This window comes from Danio rerio, chromosome 5, assembly GCF_049306965.1.
Source record: "Danio rerio strain Tuebingen ecotype United States chromosome 5, GRCz12tu, whole genome shotgun sequence".
Classification (NCBI taxonomy): Eukaryota; Metazoa; Chordata; class Actinopteri; order Cypriniformes; family Danionidae; genus Danio; species Danio rerio.
Genome location: NC_133180.1, coordinates 54,482,677 through 54,506,444, shown reverse-complemented (window position 1 = coordinate 54,506,444; position 23,768 = coordinate 54,482,677). Strand labels below are relative to the sequence as shown.

Below are 23,768 nucleotides of genomic sequence, written 5' to 3'. Positions count from 1 at the left end.
AACAGGCACCTGGGTGTAGCGATTACTTTACTTGCCAGTCCCCTAGTGAAAGGACCATTTTAAAGGAGCCCCATTGATAATTTAAAGTACCTGCAAAGATATTAGTATTTTTATGCTCACAGCACCATTCACCTTTGGAATCTTGCATAGGATATAGGAGTGCAGGTCTATATGTCAGATGAGCATTCAATACAGGCCAAACTGGAGCTCTGGACCCATTGACAAACATGTATACAGTGAAAAAAAATAAAATTGTTAAACCAATCTAGGAAATTGAATAGTAAATGCAAAGTAACAATTCATTATTTATTTCTCGTTATCTAATCATACATCAAAATATAACTAGACATTTTTACAAATCTAACAATGCTATTTCTTGGGATCACTATTTATTTCAATACATTTGTCACGTTTTGGCCATAAAACACTCTTTTTGTGTTGGACTAATAATTGGTCTCATCCCAAGCCCACCTTTGCTAAATCTAAAGAGAGAGAGAGAGATAGATAGATAGATAGATAAATAGATAGAGAGAGAGAGAGAGAGAGAGAGAGATATTAACTGAAAAAAGAAAGAGAAATAAAAATATTATTATTATTTTTAACTTAAACTTTATTGTTTTTAATAAACATGGTTATCAACAATGGTAATAGCAGAATTCCTCAACATTGACTTGGTACAATGTGTATAGCATGGTTAATGCAATATGAAGCAAAAAAAAAAATAATAATAATATATATATATATATATATATATATATATATATATATATATATATATATATATATATATATATATACAGTATATATATATATATATATATATATATATATATATATATATATATATATATATATATATGTAGAAACAGACAAACACACATATATGAATATATACATATATGCATAAAAAACCTGTAAATAAATATAAAAGAAAATATAAAAAATAAACTATACATAATGTCAGAGTACATAAGTGAAAAAAGTGTCTACTAAAATTATTGTAAAACAGATCAAACAGAAAGAAAGGATAGTTTGTTATCACCTATATCCTGAGACATCTTAATCATTTCTCCTACGTTGTTAAATCGAATCACTTAAGTTTTAATAATGGAGATCAAATTGTCATGTATTCGGTTAAAATGAAGGATTGTTGAAAACTTTGCCCTGTTAATTAAGGCAGTGGACTGTTCTAGACACACAATGTCTATAAAATAGTATAACCATTGCTAAATTGACAGGAGTTTAGGAGAGAACCAGGAACTGATGATTGTTTTCTTTGCAGCTGTTGATCCTGAGAAAAAAAGTTTGTTTTTGATTCAAAGTCAGGGTTACTAAAGAATCATCATTCAATAGGAAAAGGCAAGGTTTAATGGATAAAATTATTTTTGCTAATATGAGTTAAACTAACAAATATAAATGAGTAACAACTACTGGACAGTGTAACCATGACAGTACCATTATTTTTACTTTTTTTTAAAGACCAACCTACACTAACAGACTACTCTTGGTATATTTTGGCAAAAAGGCTTGTTTTCGAAATTCCGGGTCAGAGCGATTGCTGAGGTCAAGGAGCTAAAAAGAGAGTAAGTCCATGAGACAGAATTGAGCAGAAGAACAACAAATTTCCTCCTAACGGGTCATTGCCGTGACCCCCCTCCACGGACGAGACCTTGCCCAGAGCTCAGACAAGAACTTCACAGGTTTAAGGTCAGTGTGCACCTCTCTGAATCCTTGACAGATGTATTCAATGCGTACATTTCTGGCTTTAGGGAAAATAGCGCTGCTGTTTGACAGGACCAAAACACAGTCTTCCTTTCGATGCTTACTTTAAGACTATAAAATACAGTGACAATTCAATAAAACTGCAAATGTCTATTCTTTGTTGTAGGGAGAGGCCTTGGACAGCCTCCAGCTTCCCCCTGCTTGATGTTCCACAACTTTGATAAAAATTGGACAGAGAGAAGGCCATGTTTTATGCACGCTTAAATGGCACCCGAGCTGTGAAAAGGTTTGTTTTTTCTGCGGTAAGGGGAAAGGGAATGCTTGCGTCCTTCACTGCATACTAGACATTCAAACATCTCTTTCATTTGTACCAAAACAGACGCATACAATAAGTCACGTTGAAGTGCTTCACTTTGCACAACAAGTGCCATGACACCACAATTGTAAGCTAATGATGAAATACAGCATTGGTATTCCGCTAAAAGCATTAAATAAAAGCATATTGCTCATGGCGAGAGTGTTTAAGCAACAGATTTTTCAGTTTGAACATAGTCTTCACTAGCCCAGAATAACAAAAAAACTCTTTAAATACAGTAAGTATCTTTACATAACATACTGTAAACAAGCCATGAAATTAAGTTGTGATGTTACATTGTTTTAGCACTTCAATTTTAAAACTATAGTTAAAGATGTAAAGCAAGCAAAGACATACATATTTTAACAAATTACATATAAGTGTATGTATATTTAGCAGTGTACTTGGGTTAAACATGCTTGTATAGGCATACACACACACACACACACACACACACACACACACACACACACACACACACACACACACACACACACACACACACACACACACACACACACACACACACACACACACACTTATATATATATAGGATATTTCTTATCAATTTTACACTACTCTAAAGTGAATACAGTTAGCTAGGGAGACAAAAGAGTGACAAAAGTCTTGTTGCTTATCCAAGTTTTAGAAACAAAAAATAATAACTTGACTTCTAGTTGATCATTTGGTATCAGAAGTGGCTCATATGAAGGACAATGGACTAGATTAAGCTTATTTACCAAAATAAGTAATGATCATGACTTGATTTTTTAATTATTTAATTAGGACAGTAAGGTCTGACTTTGCTAAGACAAAAGTCTTGTCACTTAACAGAAATAATGTACAGTATAGAATATAAAGTCATGGGGCAGCGGAAAAAGAATTTATATAGTGTATGACTCCCATGAGCTTGGAGGACTGCATCCATACATCTCAGCAATGACTCAAATAACTTATTAATAAAGTCAGGGCTGCCAGAGTTTGTTAAGATTCTTTGGATTCATCTTCAATGCCTCCTTCATCCTACCTCGGACATGCTCAATGATGTTCTTGTCTGGTGACTGGGCTGGCCAAACCTTGAGCACCTTGACTTTCTTTGTGTTCAGAATGTAGAGGCTGATGTATGAGGAGCGCTATCCTGCTGAAGAATTTGCCCTCTCTTGTGGTTTGTAATCTAATGGGCACCACAAATGTCTTAATACCTCAGGCTGTTGATGGTGCCATTCACGCTGCAGATGTCTCGCACACCCACATACTGAATGTAACCCCAAACCATGATTTTTCCTTCACCAAACTTGACTGATTTCTCTGAGAATCTTGAGTTCACTGTGAGTTTTAATAGGTAGTATTTGTGATGATTGGGATGCAGTTCAACAAATCATTTATCTGAAAAATCTACCTTCTGTCACTTTAATTAGCAGCTAGAAGTCAAGTTATTATTGGTTGCTCTTACAATTGGGATTGACAACAAGATTAGTGTAGATCACTCTTGAACCGAGACATTAATACTGAATAATTACTGAACTGAATAAGTTCTTAAACTAATTAGAACTAATCCCGCAGTCTATTACTAATCTGCTGAATAACAGTTACCTTGAGTAAGTCCCACAATTATGAAATGTCATTATCCGACTTTACTATTTGCCTGTTCATCACACAATCTACAATGCATAAAGCACTATAGAATGAAAAGCGGACTTGGTTTTACTTGACCATGTCTTTGTTGCACTTTAACTGAACACAACATAACCCAGGGTTCTAACACCTTTTCCAACTTCAAATTCTAGCACTTTTTTTAGCACTTTCAAGGAGCATTTTTATGCTTTTCCAGCACCTAGCAACAGCGGTAAATTACATTTATATTTGCTGTATGTACTTTTCCACATTTAGATCCATAATTTGTGCTATTTTACAAAACACAATATAATAATTCAAATTAAATTGTTGAATACTTGAGCATAGATTTATTGGGACAGTTCACCCAAAAAAATGTAAAAAAAAAAAAAATAAATTTCAGTTATTGGATCTTTTTAAGTTTCGTCTTTTTCTATCTAAAGTTGATATCTCAAAAAATGAGCTTACAGTCAGATTTTGTTTGAGTGTAGTACCAAACTTTCAAGACCAGACATTCATGATATTTCATGTGCATTGCTATTTAAAATTCCTGTAACAAATTGAATCCTTATGAGTCTGAGAATATCAGATATCAATATTTTGAAAATCAGTCACCAAATATGGAAACTACAGGTTGTAAGCTTTCATAAATTAATTTTCTTTTCAGCTTAATCCCGTTGTTAATTAGGTGTCACTACAGCAGAATGAACAGCCAATTTATCCAGCATATGTTTTACACAGCGGATGCCCTTCCAGCCACAACCCAATACTGGGAAACACCCATACAATCTTGCATTCACACAGATACACTACATCCAATTTAGCCTATTCAATTCACCTATAGCGCATGTGTTTGGACTGTAAAGGAAAACCAGAGCACCCAGAGGTAACCCATGCGAACACAGGGAGAAATTCCACACAGAAACACCAACTGACCCGGCTGGGACTCAAACCAGCAAGCATTTTCCAGGATTTCCAGCACCCGTACGAACCCTGTAAACCAGAGTTCATCTGATTCATCCTTTCAGAAGCTTTGGTCCACTTTTTTTGTGTGCAAAACAATGTTCACACTAATTCAACTGAACCTCACTAACAATTGCCAAACTTCCAGAGTGTTAACACACCCTAAGAGTGAATATAACTGTCAAAATAGATTTTGATTGCGTACAATGCACCTTGAATCCTAACTGTCAAATTTGAATCTTTCACATTCATAACACACACTTAACACAGCCAATGCACAATCATCTGACTCAGGTAGCATGCATTTTTAATGCCGATTCCACCGCAGGACTGTCACACTGACAGCCCAAAACCTGGAATGCGACAAGTGCTGAGACGAGGCCCTTCAATATCAACCACCCGTGCAAACGCACGCACGCTCGCCAGTGGCTGCTGATGAATGTGAGCTATGGGCAATCTTCCTCCCCCCGGACAGCATGATCAGCTGGAACCCTTTCTTCACAATGGCCCATGAAACACACATCTGTCAGCGCTTAGCCACGCAGACACACGCGCAGCGGCTGGAGTGGTCAACCGGGGCTTTTGATATGATGCTGGCACATTCGTCACACCGAACGATTGAAGTGAGTCCAAGTATTGGCGTGATGTGTCAGATACTTCGCTCGCCGGATAAATAAAACACCTTTGGGGATTAAATGCCAGAGATGGTAATTATGCCCCCCGTGCAGACGACAAAAATGCGGAGAGGATTCAGCTCTCGCAGATATGCGCAGCAGCTAACGTGCATGGAAAAAACATCAGTCAGAGCAAGGCAAGCCGCCCCTTAGCCTTTAGAGGGCAGACGAAGACTAGGAATAGAGAGGTGGAGGAGGGGAAGCAGAAACAGAGCAAAAACGATTCCATCCGTTCTGTATCCACACATATTTAATCTAGACAACACAAGCCCTTAGTCTATAGGGCACAAGATACACTTCTTTGTCATGCTGTGAACCCACAGACAAACACCCATCGACCCAACAGAACTCATGTGTGTTTGTGTGAAATCACATTATACTGAGCCAACAGAGATTGACCAAGACAAAAGGCCAGGCAGGCACAGATTAGGACAGATTACTGTGCATGGGGGCACAACAGGAGCTTTTTGTAACCTGATTCCTTGGCATCACACTTGAGCGCTATGTTAGAGATGCAGCAGCGCAGACCCCTTGATGCCACCATGCCAGACTGATAAAGATAGGTGCTATTCATCCCAGCTAGATTATCAGAGCAGCACAGAGTCAGTTATGGCACGCAGATGGCGCTGTATAAAGATATGAGTCTATTTCAGTGGTGTAGTGTCAGACCCTCGCATGATGCATGTTGCACATAAAAATGGCAAGAGCAGGGTGAAATCACCCGTTCTGAGCTGATTAACTGCAGGGGGTCAAGGTGCAGCAGTGAAAAAATAAAAAATAAAATAAATCTGGTTGTTAAAATATTTGCATTATTTTATTGTAAATATTACTTAAATAATAATAATTGATTATAAAATAATAAATAAAGATAAAAAAAACTTATTACTCACTATCCTTTTGATATTGCCTGATTTATCAGGGCTTGCCACACCTGAATGAGCCCAAATTTCTCTGGCATTTGTTTTATGCCTTCCAGCCACAACGCAGCACTGAGAAACACCCATACACTCTCTCGCTCACACATACAGAATCATACACTTTGGCAATTTTGTTTAAAATGAAAAACAAAATACATATAAACAAAATTTGAAAAGTATTGGCAATCATATTAACATTAGTATAAACCTTATACACTATATACTCAATATGTTTAGTACAGCAATATTTATTTAGGATGGCTGATCATCTACATTGCCACATTAACTGTATTTTACAAAATAAAAATAAAAAAATGGTATAGCTCATTGTAGAGCAGGGGTTCTCAAAGTTGGTTCTGGAGGTCTGGTGTCCTGCAGATTTTAGCTCCAACTTGCCTCAACACACCTGCAAGGATGTTTCTAGAAAGCCTAATAAGAGCTTTAAAAGCCAGCTCAGATGTGTCCTAAGGATCTTGGAACTAAAATCTGCAGGACACCAGACCTTCATGAGCAAGATTAAGAACCCCAGCTATAGTCTACACTCGCAGGGGTGGCCAAACTCAGTCCGGGAGGACCGGTGTCCTGCACAGTTTAGCTCCAAATTCTAATCAAATACACCTGCCTATAGATTTATAGTGATCTTAAAGACACTGATTAGCCTGTTCAGGTGTGTTTGATTAGTGTTGAAGCTAAAGTGTGTAGGACACCGGGCCTCCAGGACCGAGTTTGCCCACCCTGGAGGGTAAAGGTTGAATGGGCAGGTGAACTGTACCGATATTGAAAAGTGATGCGTACATGCTGCAGAAAACTTTAATAACATCTCAATTCTAATCTTAATATGAAGTTGGCTCGCCATTTGAAGCTATAGCTGCTTTAACTATTCTGGAAAGGCTTTTTAGGTGTTTGTCTATGGGGATTTTTCACTATTCTTTTAGAAGCACATTTATGTGGTCTGGTGTTGGATGAGAAGACAGCAGCCAGCAGTCTCTGATCAAATTCATTGCAAATATTTACATCAGGTTGAGGTCAGAATTCTGTGCAGGACACTAAACTCGCTCATCCATATCTTTACAGACCTTGCTTTGTGCTGAGGTTTATTGTTGAAGCAATTATATACATATATATATATATATATATATATATATATATATATATATATATATATATATATATATATATATATATATATATATATATATATATATATATATATACATACATACAACAGTTCTGTCTGGTTCTCAAATCTGATTGGCTGATAGCCGTGCAATATTCTGCAATATCAGTGAGTCTAGACTCGCAGGGGTGAGCAACTTTAGATTTTAAACTTTAGATCTGTAGTGTCTGCTTTTTGCTGGCTGTATGTGGGTGGAGTAATACACAAAGGGTAAAGAGGCTGTAGGATTTCTGATATTGCAGAATATTGCACGGCTATCAGCCAATCAAATTTGACAACCAGACAGAACTGGTTATATATATACACGCACACACACACGCACACACACACTTTATGAACTCAATTAATGTAACCTCTTTGAAGAAAAAGGCATGTTTTACTATAGCTTTTGCAGCGCTCTTAGAATCTCAGTGTGTATGTAAATATATGTATACATATATTTATTTTTCTTTTTTTAGAAAACAACTATCTGTATTATGCTGGTCCACTGCTGTGTGCCTGTCTGGTCTTTAACAAGGTCCAATACCCAACGTATGGGAGGGGGTGAGTCTGCTAATATGCTTTCACATATTACAGTCCCTCGCCTCAGTTCATGTTTAAGCTGAGATTGATGAGGTTTTTCACAAGGCAGGCTTTTATATGTCCTTAAACAGAATGTTGAGAGACTTGATTTGGGAATGTCTTGTGACTTTAAATATAAAGGTTGAATATAAAATTCCTAGGTCAGGGAGCACTGGACCAGTGTGGGAGAGGGGGACCAAGGCTTATCAAACAATTGGCCATTTCTTACAAAGAAAAATAGAAAAGAATGGTCAGTTCATTACTTCCCATGTATCTGTTCACCTCAGGGAACAGAACCAACCCCATGATGGCAGAGACAGCAGTATTCCAAGATGGTAAAATCCCTTTACCCAAAAAGCTACAGTAAAACATGGCATTTTCTTCAAAACAGTTACATGAATCATGGTCCATTAAACATCACTTGGAAAATCTTCACAAAAAAAAAAAAATAAAAAATTCACAATAGGCTAACAGTTTTTGACTTTAAAAGGAGCTAGATCCTTTTGTATTCATCCGACATTGAGGTATAATTCAGCCCTATAAGAGCCCAACCCCTGAAAAACAACCCCATATCACAATCCCACCTCCACCAAGCATCAGCCCATTGTCTATCAGATACCAGACAGTGAAGTGAGACTGATCACTACTAGAGAACATATCTTTACTGCTCTAGAGGCCAATGACGGCTTGTTTTACACCACTTCATCAAACACATTGCATTGAATTTGTTGATGCGAGGCTTGGGAGTGCTGCTCAGCCTTGGAAACCCATTCAACGAAGCTTTCTATCCAATATTCTTGAACTTAACTGAAGGCCACACAAAGTTTGAAGGTTTGTATCAATAGACTGCAGAAAATTGGTGTCTTCTGTGTACTGTTAGCCTCAGCATGCACTGACTCCTGACTGATTTTATAAGGTCTATCACGTTTAGTAGTGAGGGATTTCACAAATGGCTGACAAGAGCAACTCATTCTTTTACAAAGTTTGTTGAAGCAGTCGGCATGCCTAGGTGCTTGATTTCATATCACTGTGGCCATTAAAGAGTTTGAGGCACTTGGATTCAATAATTTAATGGGTATTCTGAAACTTTAGGCAATATAATGTACCTTTGGTTTCCGAAAATACATTGAGAACTTAAGAAGAGAAATTATATCTTATTTTCTTGAATGTTCCACTGAGAATAACCTTTATCATTGATGGCCTTAGAAGTTTGCCAAAAGTACCAACTTCAGTACCAATTGGTACTGAAATTTTAAAAAGGTCCATTTCAAACTAACATTTAAATTCTGGTGGGCAGATTCTTAAATCAACCCAATTCTTAAATCAAGTGCTTTTTCAAGCACTCCAGTGTCCATCTATATGAGTATCAAGCGATGATTGGAGCCAATTACATTTATATCTGTTGAGCACGCTAAAACCATGACCATTCAGTAGTGTTTAAGAACTTGCTCAACAGTGCTTAAATATAAGCAGGAGGTTAATATTTCTGAAATTTCAATACTGATTGGTACAGAAAGTGGTATCCTAGGTCAGTGGGTTAGAAATGTAACAACACTGAAGTTCTAAAAGACACTTCTAAAGATCATCCACTAACCTGCATTTTAACAACAAAACTGAAAATTAGCCTTTCATGGCCAGATAATAGACAACAGTACATATTAAACTACATAGAAATTTACTAAATTACTAATAAAAATATTAATGACAAGTTGGTTAATCTAGAAAAAAGATGTCAACAAAATTATATTACCTACAAAACCAAACTTAGAAAAAGAAAAAAACAGCAACTTGTTTTAGATGAAAATTTTGAAGCTTTAATATTTGGCATTATTTTTTGTCTTGCACCTGTCCCAACTTTAGTTAAATCTGAGATTGTGAGTATCACTGTGTCTTAACCACAGAAATGACACAACCAAATTCAGGTAATTTTATTGTTTGAAACTCCAATCAGAATATATTTGATGTCTAATATCTGTGGTTATGTGCAGTAAGATGGGAATTATTGCTGCACGAATCAATAAAATTGCTGAAACAACCAAAAGTGACTAAATGTTCGGCTGCTTGTCATAGTTGTAGGTGTTATCACCACTGTGCAAGGCAATTCAATATATTAGATTCATATGTAAAGAAATAAGTGTGCTACACGTTTGATGGAATTAATATGCACACTAAATTCAGAGTCAAACATTCGGTATTGATCCTAACAGTGGCTCAGCTGAAAGTCTGGTGAGCTCAATGTGAGGAAGTGACTTGGTTAATTATACATTTTAATAGGAGAAAAATTATGCAGAGGAAGCTCAAAGGCACTCGCAATCAGAAAGAGAGAGAGAGGGAGAGAGAGAGAGAGAGAGAGAGAGAGAGAGAGAGAGAGAGAGAGAGAAAGAAAAGAAAAAACAGGGATAGAGGGAGAGAAGTCTGAGAAGAGAAGCTGATTAATGTATTTGGTGTGACTAGCACAAACAAACAAACAAACAGAGCATGAGGAGTTGTGTAATGACTAAATCGAGAGCTTTGCCAGAGCTTTAATCTAACGCGGTTTCAATGCAAAATGCGAGAGGGAAATACTCCTATTAATGTACACAGAGAGGAAGAAAAAGAGAACAACTGCGTTTGAACTCAGCCTTATTAACAAAGACATTGAGCCATCATTTGTCATTACAGTGTTGGAACGACGGCACCGTGGAGCTCTAAGCCTTTAAGTGTTTTATACTGTAATACCAAAACAAAAGAAATCATGACTCTTTTGTTACTCTGAGTTACTGTCTATACTATCGACATGGGTAGAATATATACAGTAGTTGAGAACTTATTGATGTTTGGTATTGGTATATATCTGGAAGCAACAATACATTTAACATTTAAGACTTTAAGAAAGTCATGAACAGTGTTGGGTATGTCACTTTAAAAAAAAGTAATAGATTACAAATTACTGACTACTACTCAAAAATTGTAATCTGATTACATTACTAATTACTTTATATAAAAGTAATCAGATTACTAATTACTTTACTTTGACATTACTTTTAAAATATTTACAATATACCTATAGAAATCCAAAATAAACTGTAGCTCTTTCAGTAATTTAATATTCACTGAAAAAATTACAATAAGTCGATCCCAGCAGCTTGAAAAAAAACTTAAAGAGTTCATCCAAAACTTAAAATTCTCTTATCATTCACTTGTTCCAAACCTATTTGTGTTTTTTTTTTTTTACATAAATTGAAGACATTTAGAGGAAAACTGGATACCTGGGAACACTTCTCTAAAGACATTATAATTTAAAAGGCATCTGCGCTTATGTTATTTATTATTCCAGAGGTTTCCATAATCCTGGATCAGGCCGTATCCTGAGCAGCTGCTGTGGTGGTTATGGAGGAGTAGAAAGCATGAGACTGATCCTTGTAAGATCCCAGTGACAGACGAGCCCTCGCATTGATCCTGAAGGGCCAGTCTGTACACCAACCAATGACTTCTGCCACCTGCAGCTTCTCCATGATGGGCGTCCAGTGCTCTCTAGCCTCCGGCGCCTAGACTGCAGCTCTGCACAAGACATTTGGCCATAGGAGAAATGGTGGTGCTAAAATGAGCCTGATTTCTCTTGAGGTTTTTTAATTCTTTACTTTCACCAATTGGTGACAATTTTTTCTCACCACTGTCGCCACTGGCTTGCATGGTTTGGGACCCGTGCAGCGGCGCATCGATGAATTTGCTCTACAGTCTTTGAACTCTCAGCAGTGAATATTAAACCACACTGAATTAAACTAAACTAAACTTAAACACTGAAAACTGAAATGACACTGTTTCAGTTTACTATAATCTTCCATGCGAAGCTGCTTTGACACAATCTACATTGTAAAAGCGCTAAGATGATTGATTACAGTGTTTGGGTGTTAATGTTTGGACATAATTAGTCTACCTAAATGTGAAGCTGATCGATCAGATCTTGTCACTTGCGGTTTTCAACTGATTGTGCCTGGGAAATGCTAGCGAGCAAAATATGCTCTCCCAATATGTGCTATGTGAACAGCCCCATAAGCAGCTATGCTTCTCTTCACATTCCGAAGATACTTTTACTTCTGATCCGCCACAAAAATTTAATTTAGCCTGTTTAGGCTGATGGGCCGCTGTGTTTTTGGGCATTGGTGTCCTTCTTGGTGAGGAGTATTGTCGTTGAATGCTTTTTATTTAAGTGCTTGAACAAGTTGCTGGTCGAGTTAAAAGCAACGCTCAATGAAATCATTGTAATGTGTAAAACCTGTATATCCAATCGAAGAAGCAACCACTGTCGACAGCAACCATTTTAGCTAGCGTTCTACAGCAATTTAAAAGCGCATGCTTATTTGCTGAAGGTGCAGCGGAAAATGTGACTTAAAAAAAATATTTTTCCAAAACATTTTTTCAAAAAAACATATTTGTAACATAAGTAACACAATTGCATTGACTTTAGCAACTGTAATTAAATTACACACATATAAAATGTGATTCATGACATAACTGTGTTCCCCAAAAAATGTAATTAGAATGTTAGATTGTAACGCATTACTGTGAAACAAGTTACACCCAATTCTCACCATCAAACAATGTAGACGTTCAAAGTAATGGATTCTAGTAAAAAAAATAAAATAATAAAACGCATTTACTTGCACTCATGTCATTCAAACATGTATGACTTTCTTCTGTTGAATGTTAAAGATGAAATATCAAAGAGTGTTTTTGTTTGTATAATAGGTTTCAAACTATTATAACTATTATATTACATATAACTCTCAAACAAACAAAAAGAAATTCTTTTCATTCTTCGTTTGAAGGCAAAAAGAAGTCTGAAAAGACTGAGTGACATTATACTGTTTTCAAAAACTGTGACGCCCGCTCGCTGCAGAAGGTGAATTGTAAATGTGTCATGTTGCTCACGAGTAAACTCCAAACACAATGATGGTGGCTGAGAGAGAACAGCTTCATTAACACCTTGCAAACAAACTTCTCCATGAGAAGTGCCACCACGCACGTCACATCTTTACATTGGTGTCTATTAGATGCAATAGTATCTGGATGCAGCCTTTATGATGCAAGCTGAGATTGCATCACTCAGCGATGCAATGTCAGACACAATGCACTCAAATGGAGCGATCCACTATTCAACTTTACAGTGTATTAATGTGGCTAGTGTTTGGAAGTTGTTCTCCAGCCTGATCTCCATGGAATGAAAAAAAGGAATCACACATTAGGTATAAAGGGGATTAAATCACACAATAAAGAAAGCGGAGTACCAGAACACACCCACTGATTGCATAATCATCATGGACCAATGGTAGCTTAAAGGTGTTTAGGAGCCAAACCAAACTCAAACAAAAATCGACCTGCTGAAACAATCTCAAAAAAGAATCACAGTACGTTTCAGCTTGATTTGTTCGAAAAGATGTCATTTCAGTTTGTTCTTCAAGTTCATTTAAAGTATTCCAGGGTCTTTAATTAGTTTGATCATGTGTGTTTAATTAAGATTGATGCTAAATTGTGCAGGTGAGTGGCCCTCTAGCAGCGAATACTGACTATATTGGTCTATGGGGCCAATGTGTCTGTTTAAACCTAGGGTGTTTCTCAATTCCATGAAGTCAGAGAAAGGATTTGCGTCTTGTGGAGACCAGTCTTGCCAAGTTAGCTTAAAAGACCGAACTCTGGAGACCATAAGAACAAAGAACGTACGTGTCCTCTGAGATGCTGCATTCTTCCATGGTTCTTCCTGATGACCCTTCACACGTTTTTAATGGGAAATTATTTAAACATTACAGCATTCTTACAACTATTTATTATGCCTTTATTAAGATAAGATTTTTATTGCAATTATGGTTTACTTCCACTGTTTCATTTAGGGAAACTCCTGAGAAAAATAAGTTATATCTCCGAACTTTAATTCTAAATCTACATAAAAAGTTGTGTTTCTCACCTCCTTTATTTACCAGCAATGACTTCTGGGACTTCTCGAATGAGTTTTGCACTCAAGTCTGCATTAATTTGACAGTTAATGATGATGTTACACGAGAACGCGAGGACGCAAGATTGGTGAATAACGCATCTTGAGAAACAGCCCTGGTCATCGCATGTGTTCTTTTTTTTTTTTTTATTGGATAGCTATGTGATTGTGAAAAGGAAAGTTGTAAGTGCCTCAAATCCATTTGAGATGGATAAAAATCAAATCAGGAGGTGGTCTGCATTCTAGACAAAACTGGACATGCATCTGGCTGTTGAAACCACATATGCTAACAATTCTCCTAACAAAATATATGAAAATATAGGCTATAAGATATGTTTTCTCTGTCAACTTGTATGAGTATGCAAATATAATTTGCTGATTTGTTGTCATGACAACAGTTTCACACAGGAAAACTTTTAACTTCATTTCAGTTCATACTATAGACAAAATTACATAAAAAAATAAATAAGATTGCAAGTTTTTCAAAGTACATCCACAATTTTAAATCTATACACATCATTAGTGCCCTTGAAATATGAAATGGAGGTGGTTCCAGATTGAATTCTCGTCAGGTCAGGATCCAGACCAGTGTCTAGACTGAGAAAAGCCCTGGTATATAGAACTTAACTTTTACACCAATGCAATGTACACACCGCTGCAACTTGCAGTCAGATGTATTTTAATTGCCAAAAGAAGACAATTCTCAAAATTGAACCAAGCTTAAATGTCTCTCAATCCACTAATAACTACATTAATGACATTAGACCTTCATCAGGACTTCATCAAAGGCAAAGACTATCTCTCAGCTCAGCACTTATACAGAAAACCAGGTTAAGCAACAGTTCTTTTCTGCATGTGACTGAAGTTGAGCAAAACAATCTAGATGCAGACCCTCTTGCAAGAGACCCTGAGTCATGCCAGCTACCCTTAATCCATCCCAGTCCTGAAAAACAGAGCTGTATTCACAGCAACTGTCCTGCCATTAGGATTCGAAGGCTACAGTAGTAACTCGAAGGCTCTTTCATGGCCGTTATTCGCTCTGCTCTTCGTTGGATACAAGCTGTTGGGTGCTGGAAGCTGCATGCAATACCAATCAGGAAATGGCTGAGTGGAATTACGCTTCACCACACTTACAATGTGAGTGTTTGGGGGAGGTTTGTGCTGGTTGCCTTGGGCTAGGCAAGCTGATGACAACCGTCCCTGCCCTTGGCCATGGCACAGTTAATCTGCCAGTGCCCACAGGCAGGAGGAGGATCTTGTCTTTCACCTCCTCACCCTGCCCCCACCATGTCCAATAAAACTCAAGTTGCATCCCAAATCACACATTATGCATGTTTACAAATTACTCTTTCACACTCATACAATCAACAGTGTAATGTTGGAATTTACTGTCATCTCAAATTAAACAAATGTATTTTTTTTCTAAAACAGGACATTCTAGAAATTCCAAATAGTGAAATAAATTATTAAACTAACAAATAGTAGCTGTCATGAGTACAACCACATCCACAATCCGTGTTGTCATTGTCTCCATTGGATATTTTACTGGCCTACCCATGGCCCTGACCCTATGTGAACAAAGCTGCCACCATGGAGTGAATTAAGTATTTCACACTTCTTTTTATAGTCTAAATAAGTACATCATTCAGGTATTTAATGGTTAAGGAGTAGATTCAAATAGTTTGAATAGTATGTGATTTGTAACACATCTAATGTTTATTATTTTATGCTGTGAATGCTGGGACTGGGAAAACACATTTGTACAAGGTAAGAAACAAATGTTAAAAACAGTGAAAGCAAATTTGCAGTGAAAGCAAATGTGCTCCATTCTTGTGCACAAATTTGTTTTTCGTTTAGATATGCCATCATACAAAAAACAAACATACATTAATACCATTTTTGATTGGTATCTGTTACTTAAGGTATGTTTATATGTATTCTGCATTCAGTGATTCTGTGAATCATGAAAAGATACAATTAAGATGCCCAGAATTTAATTTTAAAGTAGATATTAAGTTAAAAAAATGTGAAAGTGTCTTGGAATGCACAACTTAATTCAATTCAATTCAATTCAATTTTCATAGTGCTTTTTACGATGTAGATTGTTTGCATTCAAACTGTAGACATAATTTCAACTGAAATATGAAGAAAGAGAGGGACATATTGATCACACCCTTCCATTTTTAAACCAAATAGATTAATTAAGTCATTTATTTTCTTTTTGTTTCTTGTTTAGAATATAACTGAGCCTTTAATTGTCATTTATAAGGGATTTATAAAGCATAAATAGCTAAATACCGATAGCATTTATACCACAGCTTGGCCACTTCATTCACCTCAATGAAAAGAATATTTAGACTGACCTGGTTTATCCTCTATATTGTGCATTATGCGCAATTCACTAAACAGAAAATAGGAACTGTTTAATAGACTTTTAAAAAAGCATTTAAATTGTGGCAATCCTAGTTGTCAGCTTACTGACCTAATATGTGTACGTGCATTGCATTTTACCTGTAGCCACTTAGTAGGGCTGCATGATTCAGGCTAAAATGAGAATCATGAGTTTTAGTTTTTTTTTTTTTGCTTAAAACCAAGATCACAATTTTCTCATGATTATGTAGATGTAAAATAAAGGTTAATATGAGTAGGCTATTATTATTGTTATTCTTAAACATATAGTAAAACAACATTAATAATATTAGGCCTATGTGTTGGTCTACTGTTGGTTAAAATGCTACATTTTATATAGACTTGGAATGGTGGATTTGAATAGACTTATTGTGTCCTGTATGTTAATTCACAGTAAAGTGATGTTATCAGAATACAACTATTCATAACTCTGAAGTTTTCATACTCTGAATTATTATGTTTGAGACATATGCTTGCCATTTATCATTGACAACATTATTAGATCATTTTATTTCACTTGTAAAATGAAAAATTTGTCCGATCAGATTCCCTCTTGCATTATATTCAACTTTATATAGGCTAGAATAGTTGTACTGACCCAGTAAACATTTATTTTAACGCACAACACTTTGTGTTTGCTATAAAAGAAAAGAAAAAAAAACATATCAAATATTTGTCGTAATCATAACTTTAAAATGCAATATTTTGTTTCACTTCTACTGCTGAATGCGCTCACATTAGGGCTGTCTTCACTTTGAGAAAAAAAAAAAAAACATACATGGAAATCATACTTCCCGGGCAGTTCCTGAGAAATGATCATGCTGGGCAACAAACTGAACGCTATTACCAACTTTATTACCTGTTATTCACAGCCTATGCAGCTTCTGTTCACTAAAGTATACATCAATAGTGGGAATGTGTGTCCTCTCGATAGTAAACAAATAGTGTGTCAGCTCATGTGTGATTTCGTTGCCGCGAATACATCATTATATTAAGACAGCAATGACATTTTTGGGTGAATTATACCTCATAAATACAGCATGTGACACTTTTAACACCATTTGGAGGTGTCCATGGCAATGTTCATGTCGAACAATGTATATAAAACAATGTGAAGTTATGTGGGACCGCCTTTATGCTTCTCTCCTGACCTTGAAAATATAATTAATTAAGATCGTGTGGTGGGTCAAAATGAGATCGAATTTTTTTTTTTTTCCGATTAATTATGCAGCCCTAGTAGATTGAACACAGTGCAATTTAGCATCCAGGATTTCTCGTTTTCTTTCCTCATAGTTACTACTAATAATTGTGAAAGTGTTCAGATGACCAATGTGTCGACTTTCATTTGTTCTTTTCTTATACAGTAAATACACTGTATTACAATTGGTTTGAATAAGTGAGCCATTTCAACAGCCATTTTCAACAGCCAGTGATGAAGATAAATTAAAAATCCCAAAATAAATAAAGCCAAGTCATCTACCCACACTCTGAATCCACAGGATTGTCTTCCAAAAAAGCTGATATTAGGCCTCAGGTTATATATGTGTGTCAGTTTCTTGAGAGGGATCTCGCTGCCTGTCTGTTTCCCAGACACATCACAATTCTAATTTCACAAAAAAAGAGCATCTTTTCTGACCTCTTTTCATGCATTGGTATTGAGCCAATCTCAGTCAGCAAGACGAGAAATGAAAAAAAAAAAAAAAACATTCTCACCGGGACTAAACAATCCCAATCTAATTTACTTTTTGAGGCCAGAATATCTACATGAGTTAATAGGGGAGCGGAATCAAATTAACTATAATTAGTCAAAATGGAAGAGTGAGCGAGCGGGCGAGAGAGTGACAGTAAGGCGTGTGGGAAACCAGGAGCCTGTCTCATTTTGCCTCTCCTCTAGTCCCTCCCCGTCGTCAAGCCATCCCGCGCTTACCGCATTGACACATGTCGCACTAGCTTCAAAGCTCGCAAACATCGATTGCATGTGGCACGCAAACAGCCAGGCGCGCCAAAACATTTCTGTTCTGACAGATTTCCCCCGTGAAAAACCAGCATGCGAATTTCACGAGAGCCGCAGACCTGACTTGTCTAATCTCTTCAGGAGGATGCTAACAGCGTCATCCAAGCCGATGGGTTATTCCTGTAGATGGATGTTTTTTATTGAGGAAAGAATGTAAAAATAAAATAAAAATCTTGAACCCTGAATGGAAGAAGTAAAAATGACAATATGTGTGTGCGTGCGTTTGTGTGTGTGTGGGGTAGATCTTGACTGTTAAGCCACAGGAGAGGCCTGGATTTACCAGATTTCTACAAAGCACTTGTTTGTTTACACATGTAATGCCGCTGTAATATGACTTTCTGCCACTTTCACTCATCAGATTGTTTACACTGACATCACACATGGAAAGAGAAACAGTTTCTCCTTATTTACTCCAGTAAGAGAAGCACTTCCATATGACTCTGTAAATTCAACATCGTTCTCAAAGGAATCGAAATCTGAACATGTTTTGAAGTGATACGGCATAATATGATATTCAATACTAGTCACGCTCCCACAGAAGGGCCTGTTTGATTGTGACTGGATAAGAGACTCGTGAGAGACTGAACCAGGAGGAACAAGTGAACTCATCACTTTTTTGAAATTCAACAGCTGCTTTAAAGTTGCCATTGAAGGGGTTTGCGTTTACGCGAGCGCGTCTGTGTGCATGCACTCTCTAGTTTCCAGCCCTCTTATGTGAGGATCTGTATTCACACTGTGAATGTTCGTGCATTGAGAGTGTGTGTTTGTATGTGATGTTATGTGAAGGTTTGATTTCATATGTGTATGTGTAGGCACTCACCGCCGTGCTTCAGCAGCATCTTGGCGATATGGATGTGGTTGTTCAGCAGGGCGTCATGTAGTGGACTGACTCCCTGGACCAGAGTGCCCAGCTGCAGGTTTGGGCAGTGCTGCAGAAGGGCCTGCACACACTCTGCACTGCCATGGTTACAGGCTTCATGAAGGGGAGTCCAACCAGCGTGATCTGCAAACAGAGACACAAATGACAAACTTACAAACTTACACTTAATTCTAGTCACAGAATTGTATATAAATAATAATTAGAAATCAATATATCAATCTAAAAAACAAAATTCTTCAGGTAATATTATATGGGTAACACTTTAAAATAATTGTCAATTAGTTAATGTTAGTTAATGTATTTACTAACATGAACAAACAATTAGTAAGCCATTTATTACGGTATTAATTCATCTTTGTTAATGTTAGTCAATGTAAAGTTAGTTCATGTTAACTCAGTGCATTATATATTGTTAACAAGCACAACTTTGGGTTTAAATAATGCATTAGCAACTGTTAAATTATGATTAATAAATGCTTTACAAGACTATTCATGCTTAGTTAACGCATTAACAAATGGACCATTATTCTAAAGTGTTACCATTGTTTGTGTTCATAGCATTATGCTAAAATAAAATAGTTATAAATGCTTCTTTGCTAATGTGAAGTAAATTATTAAATAAGGGGCATTTTTCTGTGTAGCATGATGTAAAATAAATACATTTTTACACAACTGATTATTCTCTGAATCAGAGTTGTGAATTAGATATTTTTTTAGGCAAAGAGGCCTCAATCATAAACATTTCTGTATGTCGTGATCAAATTAAGCAAACATACCGACTCTAAAATGCAACGGTTTGATAGTAATTTTCAAACAATTCAATTCCTGATGCAGTTTTTGTGTAAAGGGAAAAACATGAACCGCAACTTCAAAAAAAAAAAGAAGCAAAGAGGCCTGAAATGTAAACATTTCCATCATATCGCAATTGCGCATAGTCACTCCAAAACACAGTTTGCAAGCTTTTTTTCAAACAAATCCCATCCTAAGACTCACAAAAAACAACAACAAAAAACGCAACGTTATAAAATCGATAATAAATACAAGATTCTAAACAAAGCTATCCACAAATTCAAAATAAGAATTTACCAAGACGAGCACAAGAACAGCGAAAGACGAGCACAAATTCTGTTTAACGCTATGAGCCTAAAACGTTATTCGAAGCCTGCAGACACACCCTTACATTTGATCTTAAAGGACATGTGACATACGCTTTCCTTTGTAGGAATTAACTGTTCCGCACACAAAAAATAGTAAACCAGAAAACGCGGGACCATTCTACATAGGGCATTGGAAAAACGTCCGAAACCTACCTTTAATGTTGACGTCCGTTTCAGGCATGGTGAGGATACGAAGCAGTGTCTCCACCTGGTTCCTCTTGCAGGCTCGATGAAGGAGTGTCTCGCCTACACATGGATGGAGAGGAGAGAAAGAGAGAGAGAGAAAGGGCAAGTGGAAGAGAGAAGTGGGCAACATCCAAAATAAGGGTGCGTCCTGCCAACTGCCCCCACTGTCCCGTAACCCCATTACTTAATGTTTCTCTACATAATAAAAGAGAGTATACGGACACAAACCACAAGACATGGAAAATGTACAAATTAAACAGATAAAAGGGGCTGACCCTGGAAAAAAGAAGAAGGTTTTTTTGGGGGGGAGGGAGAGGGACAGGAAACGCGAAGAGAGTGCAAAGAAAGGCGCTCATCCACTCTCTTTGTCGCTTTTTTTTTTCTTTCTTCCAGACAGTGGGAATTCTTACACTAGCACCCCAAGTTGAAGGCGATTGTGAAAAAAGGCTTCCTGGCAGTCCGGTATTGTTCAGCAGGGGAAAGTTATGGTACAGAGCCCATACACAAAGCCTCTGACGGGATTTTTCAAACAGCCAGAGTTCAAAAGCTCCACTGGGCAGTACGAATTGGAACACGTGATTCGCAGTTTTGCAAACTACAACAGCCAGACACAAAAGCCTCCAAGGACTTTTATTTACATTTTTCCCTCTGCCTGCTCCCTTTGTAAGGCAGCCTTCATCCCTCGCTCTGCCGATACAATATCAAATCGAGAATATATTAGAGGGTGGGCTGCTTCCTTTTTCTTTTTTATGTGTGGCTGAACTTCACAAGAAAGTAAAAGGCCAAACTTGAGTGCCTCTGCGCCTGCCATTATAATGCCGCTGTGCAAAGCTGCTAATAAATGCTTTACTGGGTCTCACCAGGGTGCCCATTTCTCTGCAGCCTTGGCCGGCTAGATAAAACCCGGCGTGCTAAAAGAGCCAAAGCAGAAAGAGAGAGGCAGAGGGATGAGGAGGGGGAAATAAAGAAGACAGTCTTCTTTCTTCTTGTGGCAAGGAAAAAGGGAGAAGCTGCATCCTCTTTCACATCAATACGTTGCTTGCGTTTTAAAGAAGACCCTTTAAGCCAGATCAAACAGAGAAAATTAGGTTAGAGGAAGACATAAATGACTAGATAAGGCTGGTCTGTCTGTAGGAGACTTTGTGTATGTGGAGTGACGTCTATCATGGTGTAAAGAAAGAAGAAGTGGGATCATGGTTTAGACACTGGAGACTAAACAAAAGAATTTTGAAATATATATATTTATAAGTGTTTTTGTGATACTGGAATCCGATACCAATTGGTACTGGAATTTTAAAAATGTCCATTTGCTGCAAATATTTGAGCGCTGTGGAGTACGTTCTTAAACAGCACTGATTTGCCATTGTGTTCTTGTGCTCGACAGAAATTACTGTGATTGGAAACTGGAGGGCTTTAAAGCCACGATTCATCAGCGGATCACTTGAATGTCAGCTTATAGACAAACCAGCTGATTGACATATCTTTGAAATACTCCAGTGTCCCTCCCTGTATCTGAGGTCACACGCAGTAAACAGCGGTGAGTGTCACCGCTGTTTAAGAACGTGCTTCACAGTGCTCAAATGTTCACGGGAAATGGATGTTTTTAAAATTTAAGTACTGATTGGTATTGAATTCCAGTATCGTGACAACCCTAATATATACATACATATACATATACATATACATACATATACATATATATATATATATATATATATATATATATATATATATATATATATATATATATATATACATATATATATATATATATATATATATATATATATATATATATATATATATATATATATATATATATATATATATAGCAATTAAATATTTTGCCAGTAAATAACCCTGTATTATAAGGGTAAATAACCCTGTATTACACTTGATCTAGTTGGGAAAAAGTAATAACATATAAATAAACATATATAACATAAATAAACAAACAATGAAAATTTGTGTCATTAACAATAATTTAAATTGAATCAGAACTTACCAAACATTCAAATCAGTGCTTGGTACTGTGCTAACTGGCCTGCTGTGTGTATGTACATGGTATTTTTATCAGTGGAAATCATGAAGCGCTTATAAAATGGGTAAAAAACAATAAAAAAAGGTCAAAACAGAGCCAGGAATTTTACTGTGAAGCAAACATATTAAGATCTGCTGTAAGACACATTTAAACGAATGGAACTGCAATGAGCATTCTGTCCTTTTTTGGTTAAATCTAGCAACATCATATCCTGCTTTTCGATGTTGCCAAAGTGGGGGTCACGAGACAATGACAGGGGGTCGCTGGGTGATTTAAAAAGACAAATTTGATTAAACTATTAAAATTACAATATTTTACCCAAAACCCACAGAAGATAAAAATAGTATTTTTAATAGTAAACACAACATACACACACATTATTAGGATCAGTGTTTTTACGTTAGATTAACAAAGCAATAGCGTGAGCTGCAGCAGATTAATTTTATAGCACCAGATTAACTTTCTGACACCTTTATTTAAACAAATTAATTAATTGCTATAAAAATGATTTGGTTGTTAGACTGTGGCACTTTTTTGCGTTGTCAATATGCTCATGTTTATATAGACCTATTGTTGTATGAGCAACGTTTGAATATGTGCAACCACTTAAGAGGAGTTTAGGAGTCATGAGTCACTGGCATTGTTTTTTTAGGGGTCTTTTGTGTTTGGGAACCCTTGGTCTAGATGACTTTGGTCTATGCTGTGTTCATTTTTCAGCCAAATTACTCCAGAGTTCACTCAAGACAGGTTATTCAAAATTATTATCACACCAAGGCTCATAAACACACCACTAGGTACAGTGTTGAGTGACCATCAGCCATTAGATTAGCAGAGATGTACAACAATATAAGGCGTAAAATGGGTTTAAAACCATCCACAATGACAATAATTAAAAGAAAAATCCAGACTGCGCTAAACCAATAGCAAAACTTCAAGAAACAAAAAGGAAGAGAGAGTTAAAGAAAGAATTAACTCAATAAATAATGCATAATGTGATTTCTCTCTCTTTGCCGTGTGAGGAACAACAAACCTTTAACTAAAATGGCAAAGTGCATGAAAGCAAGATCATAAAGGCTAGGAACCCAAAATAAACTAAAATAATTAGCAGGGTATTATGAAGAAATGAAACG

General features: G+C 36.6%; 1 protein-coding gene across 4 annotated transcripts in view; it reads right to left on the bottom strand.

The window, feature by feature from the left end:
* The window catches only part of slf1 (SMC5-SMC6 complex localization factor 1), a 65,600-nt gene that overhangs the window by 9,597 nt on the left and 32,235 nt on the right, over positions 1-23,768 (bottom strand). Inside the window, exons 17-19 of one of the 4 annotated variants that reach the window (XR_012406341.1) lie at positions 20,565-20,657; positions 19,195-19,377; positions 133-209 (exon numbers count right to left, since the gene is read on the bottom strand). Coding sequence is in view for 2 of the 4 variants with exons in the window: in XM_073951402.1 (XP_073807503.1) it covers positions 11,351-11,523; positions 19,195-19,377; positions 20,565-20,657 (449 nt within the window). In the remaining 2 variants the exon portion in view is untranslated. Of the gene's footprint in view, positions 1-125; positions 210-7,884; positions 11,524-19,194; positions 19,378-20,564; positions 20,658-23,768 lie in introns of those variants that run through there. The other 3 variants (XR_012406342.1, XM_073951402.1, XM_005165540.6) reach the window with 3 other exon arrangements.